At 39.2% G+C, this 14,484-nt stretch overlaps 1 protein-coding gene across 6 annotated transcripts in view; it reads left to right on the top strand.

Annotated features, from left to right (window-relative positions):
- The window catches only part of LOC127806010 (sulfhydryl oxidase 2-like), a 53,082-nt gene that overhangs the window by 5,537 nt on the left and 33,061 nt on the right, over positions 1-14,484 (top strand). For 3 of the 6 annotated variants that reach the window (XM_052342943.1, XM_052342940.1, XM_052342941.1), the window contains exons 4-8: positions 4,166-4,347; positions 8,067-8,136; positions 8,238-8,306; positions 8,397-8,470; positions 8,547-8,703. In XM_052342943.1, coding sequence (XP_052198903.1) covers positions 4,166-4,347; positions 8,067-8,136; positions 8,238-8,306; positions 8,397-8,470; positions 8,547-8,703 — 552 coding nt within the window. Of the gene's footprint in view, positions 1-4,165; positions 4,348-8,066; positions 8,137-8,237; positions 8,307-8,393; positions 8,471-8,546; positions 8,704-14,484 lie in introns of all 6 variants that reach the window. The other 3 variants (XM_052342942.1, XM_052342939.1, XM_052342944.1) reach the window with 1 other exon arrangement.

Genomic DNA, 14,484 nt, shown 5'->3' with positions numbered 1-14,484 from the left:
AAATTCAATGGAGAAGTCATTGCCAATGAGTTTACTCAACCATTTCTGGAGTGGAGAAGAGAAGAAATGGTTTTCTGTTCCAATAAGAATTTAAGACTGTAATGGTTAGTATGTACCAAGAAGGATCTCCCCCACAAGTACGGTGTTCAATGTTGAATGGCCTTCACCAAGCCCATTAACTCCTTCTCATAAGCTAGAAGGCAAAGGTCCTATTTTGCTAGAAACCGATTGTAGTATGTGATGGGTTGTCCCCCTTGGTGTAGCATGTCGCCAATTTTGACCTCAGAGGCATCACATTCAACCATAAGGGGTCGAGAAAAGTCTGGCAAAATGAGGATCAGTGCCGAGTCCAAAGCTTATTTGAGTCGAGTGAAGGCTGTTGTGGCATCCTGGCTCAAGACAAAGGCATTCTTACGTAACAAAGCTATTAGCAGTGTAGAAATAGGCCCAAAATTGAGAATAAATTTTCTTTAATAACTTGCAAGTCCAAGGTAATCCCATAGAGCTCAGACAATTTGTGGTTGTGGCCATTCTAAGATGGAAGTAATCTTATTGCTATCAATTTCCACTCCCCTTGCAAATACCACATCCCAAATAGGCAACTTGTAGTTGAGTGAACAAGCATTTGGATTTTTTAAGGAACAATTGGTAGGTGCATAATTCTATAAAAATTGTCTTTGTGCGCGCGAAATGCTTAGCATGGGTTTGATTGTAAATTAAGATATCATCAAAGAATACCAATACAAATTGACGAAGATAGGGTGCGAAATGTCTGGTTCATGAGGGCTTGAAAGTTGAGGGGTCATTGGTTAAGCTGAACGGCATCACCAAGAATTCAAAATGTCCATGATGAGTCCTGAATGCTGTATTAGCAACATTGACGGTGTTTATTCGGACTTGATGGTAACCTCATCCCAAGTCCAGCTTGGTGAAATAATTGGCCCCATGGAGCTTGTCCAGCAACTCGTCAATCATGGGTATTGGGAACTTGTCTTTCAAGGTTTGAGCATTAAGAGTCCGGTAGTTCACACAAAAATGCCAAGTGCCATAATGTTTTTAACCAAGAGTACGGGAGATGAGAACTGTGACTGACTGGGCTGAATAATCCCATGTTTCAGCATGAGCTCACATTGCCACTCAATTTTGTCCTTTTGCAGATATGGATATTGGTATGGTCGCACGTCCACTGGCTTTGGTCCAGGGAGTAAGTTGATGTGGTGTTCATGGGTCCAAGGTGGTGGTAGCCCACGAGGTTCAGCAAAAAGGTCGGCGAACTCCACCAGTATTTGTCAACCCCATTACCTTCCAATCTAGGGCGGCCCATAGCCCTACATGCAGCCCCATCCAAAACTGAATCCACCAATCCCTGTTCCCCTTGGGGAAATACCATGGTCATGTGCTTGAAATCCCATTCAATCTTACCCAATGTGCTTAGCCAATCCATCCCTAAAACCACATCAAACCCTCTTAACCGGAGAATAAACAAATCAGCCTGGAAGGTTCGCTATCCCACTGTAAACTCAACCTTTCTGCACCACCCGGTGCTTTGCACCTGTTCACCATTAACCGCCATGACTGAAAATCCCTGCTTCCACCCTATAAATGCGGTCAAGTGTGCTGCTAATGCAGGACTCGCAAAACTATGTGTCCTGCTTGAATCGATTAGGATAAGGACAAGAATTCCCATTACCTTCGCCTTGACCTGTATAGTCTGTGACATCGTCAAGCCTGTAATTGCATGTACTGATATGGCAGGTTCTAGTAAAAAGTCCTCTTCCTCTGGTTCACTATCCTCCTCCAAAACCAAATCAATACAAAACAATCATTTACAACAATGGTTTGGGGGTGAATACCTTGTCGTAATTAAAGCATAGGCCTTTGGTGCGACGTTCTGCCATCTTTGCTTGCATTAACCTCTTCCAGGGAGGGGTATTTGATCATTGTGCCACCAACTGGCTACTCGGTTGTGGTCTCCTTGGTGGACGCCTGATAACCAGTTTGGATTCAGCATTCTTCTGTTCATAAATCCTGGCCAATTGCATTGCCATTGCAGATATTGAGGCTGCTGTACTTCAACATCCAGCCTATGGATCCATGCAAGCCACTGACATATAGTTCAACCTCTTGGGTTTTGGTCATCTTCTCTGCCCATGCTAGTAATTGCTCAAATCTCCTTTGATAATCCGCTATTGATCCAGTCTGTTTCAATTTCGATAATTCCCCTAATCTGCTTCCTTGAACAAGGGGACTGAAATGATCATGACAGAGTACCTTGAACTCAACCCAAGTTAGTGTTAGAGGCCTCATCTTGAAAGTTTAGGAACCAGATCTGTGCCTCTCATTCTTGGTGAAAGGTTGCTAGGCCTACTTTCTCTTTTTCCGCAGTCTCTTGGTGCTGGAAGAAGTGCTCATAGTGATTAAACTAGGGTAGGGGATCCATCTCACCACCAGGGAAAATCCAGTTTCGAGTAGCGGGGCACAAATCCTCCTCCGGCTCCAATCCCCCGAACAGGTTCTGGTTGCTGTTGTCTTGGCCGGTGCACACTTTCCTCCCCTAAACCCGATGCAGTAGAACCCCCCTTAATGGCTTCCACATTGCACATAAGAGTTTGGATCTGAATTGACATACACTCAGAACCCCCCTTAATGGCTTCCACATTGCACATAAGAGTTTGGATCTGAATTGACATGCACTCTTGTTCTACTGTCTCGGTGGCCTGGTACTCTTCCTGCCTCTGTATATTCTAGCCATACTTCTTGATAAAGTCCTCAAAAGCCTGCCAGAAACTGTTGTCGCCCATGGCTGGCTCGGATACCAATCTGTTAATGGATCGAGTCTACGGTTGATTAGCTAAATCTGCAGCTAATCCTTTCAAAGACTTCCATCCTTGGACCTATGTTGAGGCTAGGGTTCGTTAGAGAGAACCCTTTGATCTCTTGCACACAAAGTATGCGGAAAAGATTATTTATTATTCTGATTGCCCTTCATTCACTTACAAGAGAATATTTATCAGCAATCCCTAGAAGACTCCTGCTAGGACACTGCTAACAACGTATTTGAAGTTTCCTAAAATACAAGGACTCCTAGTAGTAATGAAAAATTGACAAAATAGGAATAATGTGAAAAAGAATACTACTCTATATTGTGTTGTATATTTTCTGTATACTGTACACTAGGGATTAAATACAAGAATGGATCCCCATTTTGGTAACTAATCCCAAATAATTAGGGATTAGTCAACTCAATCAAGGAAGGACAAATTAGGGAAATAATACAAATATGAAAGCAGAATCTTATCCTAATAAATGGAAACTCCAACAATAATGAAAGTTTCCAGATTTCTAATAAAAGGAAACTCTGACAATGAGGAAAAATTTTCAGATTTCTAACAAATGAGACTACCTCTAAACCTTAATCAAAACTGATATAGGAATAAGCCTATTCAGTTTTGGGCTTACTGGTCCTATGCTTATAAATTTTATGAATTGGAATAAATTTTATAAATTGGAGGTCTAGGAATCTTGGCCATAACATCTAACCACAGATGAGGGGGAAGCAGCATATGAAGTACACGTGTCATGATTCATCACTTCTTCCAAGAATAATTTTGCCCTTTGACAAATTTGCGTAATAGTACAGAGTGCTTTACCACTGTGCAATAATCTTCTAAAATGTCAACTTCTTGTCCTTGGATCCGTAAAAGAGGAATGCATCATTATCAAAGATGCAATATGAAGCCAAAACATTAATGCATCCATATTCCCCACAAGACAGCCCTTTATTTGGTCTTCTGTCTCCTCCATTTATAACACAAGGCTTAGACTTCCACCTTGATGGATAAAAAGGAACTAATAGCTTTTATTAGTGATATTTCTTGTCCGTAACTTTGAAATAATTCTCATGGCTGTTCTTTAGTTAGATAAAGACTTAGCATCTTAAATAACATTGTGAAAATGGGTTCAATATCTATTGGCATGAGCCATGACTAAGTTTCAGTGCAATTCTTTTATCAACTCTTATTTTTCTAAGCCCTCATGTAATTCCATTTTTTAGTAATTTTTTTCTCCTTTTATTTTCATCACTGTGTTTTATAATACATACCATTTGTCAATGCGTATGTCTTAGTAATTAGTTCCTGTTCTCTTGAATTGTTTGGCAGCACAGATAAATAATGAACTTTGCAATAAGTTCTCTGTGGGTCATTATCCTATGCTTCTCTGGGGCCCTCCTTCCAAATTTGTTGCGGCTGGTTGGAAACCTAAACAAGACAAAAGTGAGATACGAACAATTGATGATGGACGGACATCTGATCACTTGCTTAACTGGATTAACAAGCAAATGGGCAGGCATGCAAAATCTTTATCCATTTCTTCCTATATCTATTATTGCTCCACGGTTTCCATAATTAATCATTTTGCTCCAGCATAACTATTCCATAATTAAATCATTTTGCTCCAGCATAACTACTTCCTTCCTTATTTTCTTAGGCTTTCTTGTTCCTGTTGAAACTGTAACTTAATACTTGGAAATTTTGTAATTTTCCATGCTTATGGGTCACATATATTTTATTGAAGAAACGTTTGAACACTTCATTCTTTACAATGTGATAAAACCTAAATTGTTATGTAAGAAGTATACAAATATAAGGAGACACAACTACTCCCTATTTGGGGATCAGAAAATAAACAGTGTAGCCATTGTATTACGTTCTAGTGAAATAAAATAAATTCGATGGTGAACTCATCACCATGCAGACTGTGGTCAAAGGTGGTGATCAACTTCAGGTCGTGTTAAATTTCAAATATAACAAAGAAATATTTACAAGTACTATAGCTTTGTTATAGTTACTAGTTTTATGGACAATAGATAGTTAGGTACTATTTATATTCTTGATGCCACAATTGTCAATTATTCGATCCTCAAGCTGAGTCCAAGGCAAGGGTGGTTGGGGAAAGTGGGAAAAACATTGCTCCCAAGTTCAACCGTATATGCCCATGAAAAGTGGGGAAAACAAATTGCTGGTCAACTCAAACCACTCATCCTTTAGAGCATTATATATGTGTGTTTTTTTTTTTTGGTCTCACCCACTAAAACAATATGGTAAACAAATTGCATACACCAAGGAACTTCTTGGATGTGCTTTGTCCATCACAAGAGAGCAAAGAGGCAAGGGCTCAATGCAGATCTTTGATATAAACCAATTGTAATTGTAAACTCAATATCTCCTACATAATTGTCACGACCCCAAGAACCCAACTCGGATTCAATGAATGAAGGTAACACATCTTCTGAAAATATTTCTAGCAAGGCATCTTGAATTGGCCAATTGCACTAAGGGAGTGAGATCATGCACGCAACATCCTCTTCATAATTATATCTCTTACAAGAGTCTCTCACCACATTTCCATGCATTTGTTAGCAATCTGGATGCAATTTAGGTTCCCACAAACATCCATGAGGCTCTCAAGGATCCCTCATGGAAGTCAACAGTCTTGGATGAGATGCCCGCCTTAGAGAAGAATCAGACTTGGGAGATCACTAACCTACCTTCAGCTAAAAACTCGGTTGGATGCAAGTGGATTTTCACAGTTAAGTATAAGGAAGACAAGAGTGTTGATAGGTATAAAGCTCGCTTTGATGCAAAAGGGTTCATACAGTCTTATGGTATTGACTACCAAGATACCTTTGCTCCTGTGGCTATACTCAATAGTATTCAGGTTCTCCTGTCCCTAGCAGTAATAGACTGGCCACTATTTCAACTTGATGTGAAGAATGTGTTCTTAAATGGTGACTTAGAAGAAGGACTGTATATGAGGGTTCCCCTCGTTTTTGAGACACAGGCTACAAAGAATCAGGTGTGCAAGTTGAAAAGATCTATATGGTTTCAAGCAGTCACCAAGAGTGTGGTTTGAGAGGTTCACAAGAGTGGTGAAGCTTCATGGCTACTCCCAAGGTCAAGCCTCCTGAAGGTAAGCTATCCATCTTAATTGTATATGTTGATGATGTCATTCTTACTAGTGATTTCACAAAATAAATGGTTGGTCTAAAGAGAATCATTGCCAAGGAGTTTGAGATAAAAGACTTTGGAAATCTCTGGTATTTCTTAGGAATGGAAGTGGCTAGATCTAGGAATGGAATTTCTGTGTCCCAAAGAAAATATGTCTTGGATCTGTTAGAGGAGTGTGGGACGCTTGGGTGTAAGCCAGCTGACACCCCATGGAAGCCACTACCAAGCTTGGAAAAGAAGGGAAGGGTGCTTTGGTGGATAAGGTCCAATATCAAAGGTTAGTTGGTAGACTTATATATCTTTCTCACACCAGACTTGACATCTAGTTTTCATAGAATCTTGAGATACTTGAAGTTCACTCTTGGTAAGGATCTCTTCTTCAGGAAGAGTTCTAACTGAGAAGTAGAAATCTATAGTTATGCAAACTGAGCTGGTTTTATCATAGATTGAAGGTCTACATTCGAGTACTTCACCTATGTTTGGGGGAATTTTATCACTTGGAGAAGTAATAAGCAATCAGTAGTCTCCAGGAGCAGTGTTGAAGTAGAGTTCTGCGCCATGGCACATGGTATGTGTGAAGGGACATGGATAAAAAGGTTACTTGAAGAACTTGAAGTAAAGATTGAAGGCCCTATGAAACTTTTTTGTGACAATCAATCAGCCATTAGTATTGCCCAGAATCTTGTCATGATAGGACTAAACATGTGGAAATTGATGGTCACTTCATCAAAAAGAAATTTGAAGAGAATGTCATCAAGCTAGTCTACACACCAACAAGCTCTCAGGTTGCAGATATCCTACGTAAAGCCTTGCCACGAAAATGTTTCAAAGATCTGAGTTCTAAGCTTGGGATGAACAATATCTTCACCCTAGCTTTTTTTTTTTTTGGGGGGGGGAGGGGGGGGAGTGTAGATTTATGGTTATTTTCAGTATTAATTTACTCCATTTAGGAAATGTTTAGTTAGGAATGTACAGTTAGGTAATTTTTTGTTTCCTTTTCTGTTGATGAATGATTTGTAGGAGATTGATGGATGATCGATTGAAAATTTATAGGAGATTAGAATCAGTTAGGGATTCCATTCTTGTATATATGTATCCTCGATGTACAGCGGTATAGTATGGAAAAGAAGTTATAATCTTTTTCTTCAAAACGTTTACAGAAGAAATGACCAATAAATATGGTTTGCAATTTTTTTGAATTTTAATTGACTGCTCAATTTCCTTTTAAAAAATATAATGTGGTTTTATCTTTTTGAGTGGTAGACACAAGATCCTGCAATAGACTGTTTACAAGTGTCCTGAAGTGTCTGGTGGTAAAAATGTTAAAAGATTAATAGACATGTTTAGATGAGTGTCTAAGATGCATTTTAGAAGTTCTCACACTTTATGAAGTGTCCGTGCTTTTTAGATGGAGACCATTTCAGAAATGCAGGGAAATATAAAGTGTTTTGGAAAGAGAATTAAAATCAATGTAAGTATAAACTACTAATCCATGTTTCATGTCTAGTGATCCGTTCAGATAAATGGCACACATACCAATTGGAACTAAGCCATGTTTCAGGTCTTGTTAACAAGTTGAGTTGATTCATGCTATTTATAAGCTTGCTATATGAAGGGTTGCAGTTGGACAAGAAGAAAAAAAGTAGAGTAATACTAGATAAGCAAACATAAAAGGGGTTGTTATAAAGGTATTTTTTTAAATAACAAGATTAAAGAGCATCTTTGTAATAAGTGAAAACACAAAATTTGACAAAGGTGAATACATATGAAAAGCTGATAGTTGAATGACTCAAAAGGTTGAAATGGGTTGGGTTGGTGGCAGTATCTGCGAATTGCAAGATAGAAAAGTATGAAATGCTGGATCGAGAAGTGACATGGAGAAAAGGGAAGGCTTGAGATTGTATTAAGAAGTAATAGTTTAGCTACACTCGCTTTCTTTTTGTTCTCCACTCCGTCACTCTAAATTCTTCTACTTACCTTCAAATTTGTATTATTATGTGATGCCTTTTCTTTTTCTTTCTCTGTCTCTATTCTGTTAACAATCATTTCACTATACAGCTCATATGGCTTGGATGATGAGAAATATGAGAATGAGCATCTTCAGTCAAATGTTTCAGACCCTGGACAGGTTTTGCAAGAGCATTACTCTGAATTTTTGCTTTAGTGTTTTACTAAGTTATATGGCTCCTTAAATTTAAAATTTAACTTTAAGATACTGGTTTATGAAAGATTGTTCAAGCTATATATGATGCTGAGGAGGCAACATCAACTGCTTTCAGTATCATTCTAGTGCAAAAGGTAAATTTTTGTTTCCTTTTGCTACAAATGCTTTTCCTTTTCTTATTTGGTTAAATGCTTTGATATTCTCAATCTTCTTCATTCCAGCAGATGATCAAACTGGAGACTAGGGCATCACTTATAAAATTTCTTCAACTTCTTGTGGCTCATCATCCATCTGGGAGGTTTGTACCGTGAGCCTGTCTCTTGCTTGCTACTGATATGTGCTCCTATGATTATTCAACTCTGGGTTCATTTTAGGTGCCGGAAGGGAAGTGCAGAATTCCTAGTGAACTTTGATGAGTTGTACCCTGCTGATAGTTTTTCAGCCATCAAGCAAGAAAATATCATTGTTAAAGGAAAGGGTTCTCTAGGGAGCTTCCCAATTTGTGGAAAAGAAGTTCCTCGTGGATATTGGGTGGGTATCCCATGAATTTTTGTTTTCCCTAAATAACTATGATCTCAGTTCTTTTCTTTGCTTGTAGTGTACTTGATTATTTACTTTTGATGTTTTTGTTACATGAAAGCTTTTGATATGGCTGTGCTTATAGTGTTCTTATTTTCTGCTGGCTGTTATGATTGAATGTTCTTCTAGTGCCAAATTGCCAGATCTACTTGCGAAATTTTTATTTCCTCTTGCTTCTTGCTTGAACCAATTACATGTTGAAATGCCTATTTGGCACAGCAAAGAGAAGTTTCCCTATATCAGTTATGTGCTAATTGATTGATTTTTGAGTAAGAAATATCTTTGCTCTTATTTTTGCTTCCTCGCTAAGTTCATAGGTCTTTTGCCTTAGACACTTGTTCCTTGTGTTGTAGAAGAGTCTTTCGTGTATTATTAGTATTATTTGCATCTGTTTGATAATATGGGTATTTGGTAATACATAAAAGGATTTCATATCTTGCTGATGAATTCCCGACAGATGAAGGCAGTATGTAAGTCCGAGATTTCTGGTAAAACAAGAAGGGCTCAACACAAAAAACTGCTGCCACTCTATAGCATGGGGAGAGTTGGATGTTTGTAGTCTCACTCTCTCTTTTGGATAGGCTGTTTCAACATTTGGGCACTGAGCATTACCACCACACACATATATATATATATATATAGAGAGAGAGAGAGAGAGAGAGAGAGAGAGAGAGAGAGAGAGAGAGAGCTACATCTGTATGTACACCATTATTTGTATGTAACTTATAATTTAAAAGCACAATGCCGTACAACCAGTCAATCCACAGCATGTCCATGGTGGTGTGGATTTCCTCCAGATTAATGGTCAAATCTACAAGCTGACTTCGATAGTTTTCTGGAAATGTTGAAATGAAGCTGAAATTTACCATGCTTGGATTGAGTGGTTTTAGGGAGAGCTGAAATACAGAGGAGTTAATATTACTCATCAAGAAATAAATAACTAAATGTAATAAAGGAGAAGAGTCAATATCCTTTTTGGTCTGTTTTCAGGGAGGCAGAGAGGGCCCACAACTTGAACACTTTTATTTCCTTCCAGAATTGGTAGGGAATGGAGGTTAAATGTTTTCATTTTTAATTCTAGTAGTGGGTGGACCCGTCCAGAAGATAATCATGGATTTATCAAATGTCACCCATTCAACCTTTGGAGTTGTTAAGTGAGCTGGACTGAACTGTCCAGTTCAACTGGGAACAGGTTGATGGACTGGTCTATTTGGAAGCAAAAAATAGCAAGTTGAAACAGTCCTGTTCAACGAGCCATTTTTTTATTAAATATTTTCTACTTTATTTTTAAATGTTCGAATATAACAATAATTTTGATGATCTTGAATGAACTGATGCCAACTCTTTTGATACTATCTATAAGTTTGGCAGTTCAAATCCTATTTAAATAAAGGACAACGTAATAAAAATATTATGATGATTTGTATTCTCGATATTATTGATATATGAACAATTTTTTGAAATTGTTAATTTGTAATTTAGATATTTGACCTTGATTTTATTTTATTTTCATTATAAATTTGTAGAAGTATTGATGTATAGATATTTTCTAATGGTAGTATAATATTATTTAATGAATTTTTAAATCTATTATAGCATGGTGTCATGAATTTTATTATTTTTAAATCTAAGTTCTAATTATCAATGTATTTTTGTCATGAACTTAGGGTTTAGTCTAGGGTTGGATTGGAAATTGGAAGAATGAAAGGAGAATTTAGAAGAAGAATAGGGAAGAATAGAATGAACAGAGGGAGAAAAGAGAATTGAGTGAGACGAGAGAGTGAGAGAGAGAGAGAATAGGATGATGTTGTATCCTATTTTTGCATGCCTTCTCCCATGGAATAGGATGAATACATATAGGTGTTTGGTGTGGGTGTGGATGCAGTAGATCATCCCTCCCTCCAGTAGGTACAACAAACTATTTTGTCATTTTCCTAAGGCTTCACACGTGGCTTTCCTAATTCTAATAGAATTGATAGCTGGAATAGATGCAACAATTAAAGTAAAAGAAATACAGTATAACCTCTTGAAATTAAAAATGCAAAAATAGCCATAGCCGTGACAATTTCCCCTCCCTTGACAATTTCCTCAAGAAATGCTAAGAAGGCTCGTAGCTCTTAGAAAACGCTACAGTAGACTTGGTAGATACTCCCATGTGTTGTCCTTATTGCTTCCCTGTTCCCATTTCACCAGTACTTGGATGAGAGGGACCCCTTGATTGTGTACAACTCTTTTATCCAATAAACTTATCACGCTGAGCCGTTTTTATTCATCCAATCCCAGCTTTCTCTATCAGTTTAATGCTTCTTTCCTTTTTTATCCTTCTAGGCTTTTTCTTCTTTTCTTTTCTCTCAACTGTAACAACATCATGAATTGCTGCCATACCGTCTTCAACCATCTGTTCATCTGTCAATGCAATAGACCAGCATTCGAATTTGCCAACTAGAGGAGGAACCAATACAGCAGTGGGAATTTTGTTCCCTTCGGCAAAACCTATAACTTCTTCAGTTACCTCCCTTAGCTTTTCCCCAGCTACAATTGGCTTCCAAAATTCCTCACCACTTTGAATCTGTTGCTAGTGGAGAGAACTACTTGCAGGGTTATAACTCGTAAAGGATTTCCCTTGGCTGAAAGAGAAATCAGCATCTCTCTTTTCAGCGAGTGTGTTCCACTCCCCCAAAATCCCTGCTTTAGTTACCTCTGTTACCCCCAATACTGACAACAGGTTCACACTTGCAATTTGGCTTGCCCTTTTTGAAATGGTAGCAACACCATCATATTGTTCAGTGCTAGAGCCTTTTATGTTGGTAGTAGGATATCCTCCTGCTAGTGCTATCCCCACCTTATCGCTGCCCATTTTAACCCAAGCCAAAGAATCCTTAGCTTTTGGTAGGTCCAAAATAGGAGGAAGGATTCCAGCCCTAATATCTGTGTAGATTGAGGGTCCTTCAGTTAGATTTTCCTGATCTAATGCTATTCCATTTCCTACAAACTTTTGATCCGGAACACCACCAAATCCTTCAGCCCATGCACTAGCCAACGGGGGTAATGAGTTGGTATCTTCCTTGTCAATTTCGCCTAAACCGGTATACTTATTCTGCTCAACATTGGAGGTGAGCAATGAATCCCCTTCTTGCCATCTTGACTTCTCCTTCGGCTGGTCCATTTTGAGAAATTCCTCTTTGTTAAAACTTCTGTGATAATCATCTAAGTATTCATCTGGGAAGTTGTAATGATACTTCTTGATCAGTATCATCACAAACTCTTATAGCTTCTCGCGAAACATATGGCTAAATTCCTCGCACTCTTCATGAATCCCACTGCTTGTTCATTTGTCCCTTCGACTAGACTCATTCTCAAACTTCTTTTCCCATATTTGATTCTTCTAGTTACATTGCTTTTTATCCCTGTTGCTGCCAATTGAAAATGCAGCCTTCTTTGGCTGCCATTGAAGCTCCGTTCCAGCTGAAAATGAAGCATTCATCTGTTGCAATTGAGGCTCCAATGGACTCCTACGTGCACTGCTTCCCAAGACTTCACGAGCAGGACATCCCATTGAAAATGCAGCATCCTTCGGCTACAATTGAGACCCCATGGCCGACATCTCACGAACATGACACTTGGAAGACCAAGGGGTGGGGGTTCTATACATACCGCTCTTCTTCAAACAAGTTAAACAAAATTCAAAGCCGAAATTAACCTTTGTTTCCCTTTGCTCACAGCCTCAAGCACCAACAATCAACGAGCTGGATAAGTTGGAAGAATCCATTTCTCACACGGAATCCGTCGAATTTGCTGCGCCACTCCGATCTGCCACTGAATTGCCAATTAGAGTTGACGAACACAATGGATAAACAGCCTCCGAACTTGCTCGCGAACGCTACAAATTCAGGATCATTCGGACCTACGTCTACTTCACTGCTCGCCGGAATTGAAATGGTTCAACGATCTTCCTAGCCGCGCCTCTTCTTTTGGCCTCAGCTATCTGCCTTCCTCTTCAAGACTCGAACAGGAGTGCCCAAAATTCCCAAGCGACAACTGCCTCACATCAGCATCAGAAATCACCAGATCCTGCTTCTCCCTTTGATTCCAAATAATAATTACCAAAATTATTGGCAGAGGGTCACTCATCTGTGGTGCCTTCCAAGTTTGAACTGAGGGTGCTCGCTTGCTTGGAGATTAACACCTCCTAGTGCCTAACCTCCTTCCAGATGTCCAGAGTCGCTGGAACACTGTTCGGCCAAGTCGCCTTCAAGTCTTCTCAACTTGGACCTAATCATTGAGACGGATTTTCCTACCTTCAGCTAGAATTGAAACCACAGCCATGCAACTACCGCCCAATCACCGACCAACACCACTGTCTCTGCTGTCGTTGGCTAGAATTGGCTCTGCTTGCGATTGCTGCGAATTCAACAATCTTCTCCGGCCAACTCCTTCTCACCCAATCACCAACCACGGCTGGAGGACCACAACACTCCTTGAGTTCGCCTTGATCGACAAGTCCTCGAAATCCAATTATGATCGCAGTAGGCTCCGATCGTACCATTGAAATGGTTTGACTCTGTTGCCTCGTCAATTCTGTGCTGTTTCCAGAATCGCCTCCTGTGACTTGTTCCTTTCTGCCTCCGATTGCCGGTCAGCTTCAACACCTACCGTAGATTGGTGTCCGTCGCTGCTCTCCTTCAGATTCGAGTTGACACTCACCCCCTCACAAGTCATAATCGACTCTGAGATTCAATCGGGAATATTCTGGTTGTTTCTCTGTCATGAATGCGTAGTTCACTGGAATAGTTGGAGTTGCACCGGAAGAAGAAATTGACGGTTGCTGTCGATATCCATTGGACCTAAATCACCTGGCTCTGATACCAATTTGTCATGAACCTAGGGTTTAGTCTAGGGTTGGATTGGAAATTGGAAGAATGAAGGGAGAATTTAGAAGAAGAATAGGGAAGAATAGAATGAATAGAGGGAGAAAAGAGAATTGAGTGAGACGAGAGAGTGAGTGAGAGAGAGAGTAGGATAATGTTGTATTCTATTTTTGCATGCCTTCTCCCATGGAATGGGATGAATACATATAGGTGCTTGGTGTGGGTGTGGATACAGCAGATCATCCCCCCCTCTAGCAGTTACAACAAACTATTTTGTCATTTTCTTAAGGCCTCACACATGGCCTTCCTAATTCTAATAGAATTGATAGCTGAAATATAGATGCAACAATTAAAGTAAAAGAAATACAACATAGGCTCTTGAATAAATAGGAATAAGACCGAAATTAAAAATACAAAAATAGCCATAGCCATGACAATTTTTTTATTTAATAAAAACAAATCTGGGTTTAGCCCTGGTCCAATGATTCACCCCTAACCCTCCCATATACACTGGTCTGGGTTTCAAAACATTCCTTTTGGACCTCCCTTCCCTTTAAAAGTTACTATCTAACCAAACATAAGGAATGTCACGCTTCCTCTTCCCTTCATAACATGCTTCCCCTCATGACAGTCCAAAAGGAGTATAAATTCATTGTAATTACATCTAGCAATACAGTGTTGTGTAGTATTCAAGTTTTTTAATGTTGTCTAATGTCATGGTCTAAATACTTAGAGGCGAGAGTATATAGTGCAAGTGACAGGGTCTACTGGTGCAAAAAGTTAGGAGTTTGTTAGCTAATTCTAGAAGGGGTATCAATGTAAATAAAGTTTGCTTTTGGCGGGAGTATGGATGTGGGATCCAGTA

This window comes from Diospyros lotus, chromosome 7, assembly GCF_014633365.1.
Source record: "Diospyros lotus cultivar Yz01 chromosome 7, ASM1463336v1, whole genome shotgun sequence".
Classification (NCBI taxonomy): Eukaryota; Viridiplantae; Streptophyta; class Magnoliopsida; order Ericales; family Ebenaceae; genus Diospyros; species Diospyros lotus.
Note: the sequence above shows the minus strand (reverse complement) of the source record. Positions and strands in the feature narration are given on the sequence as shown.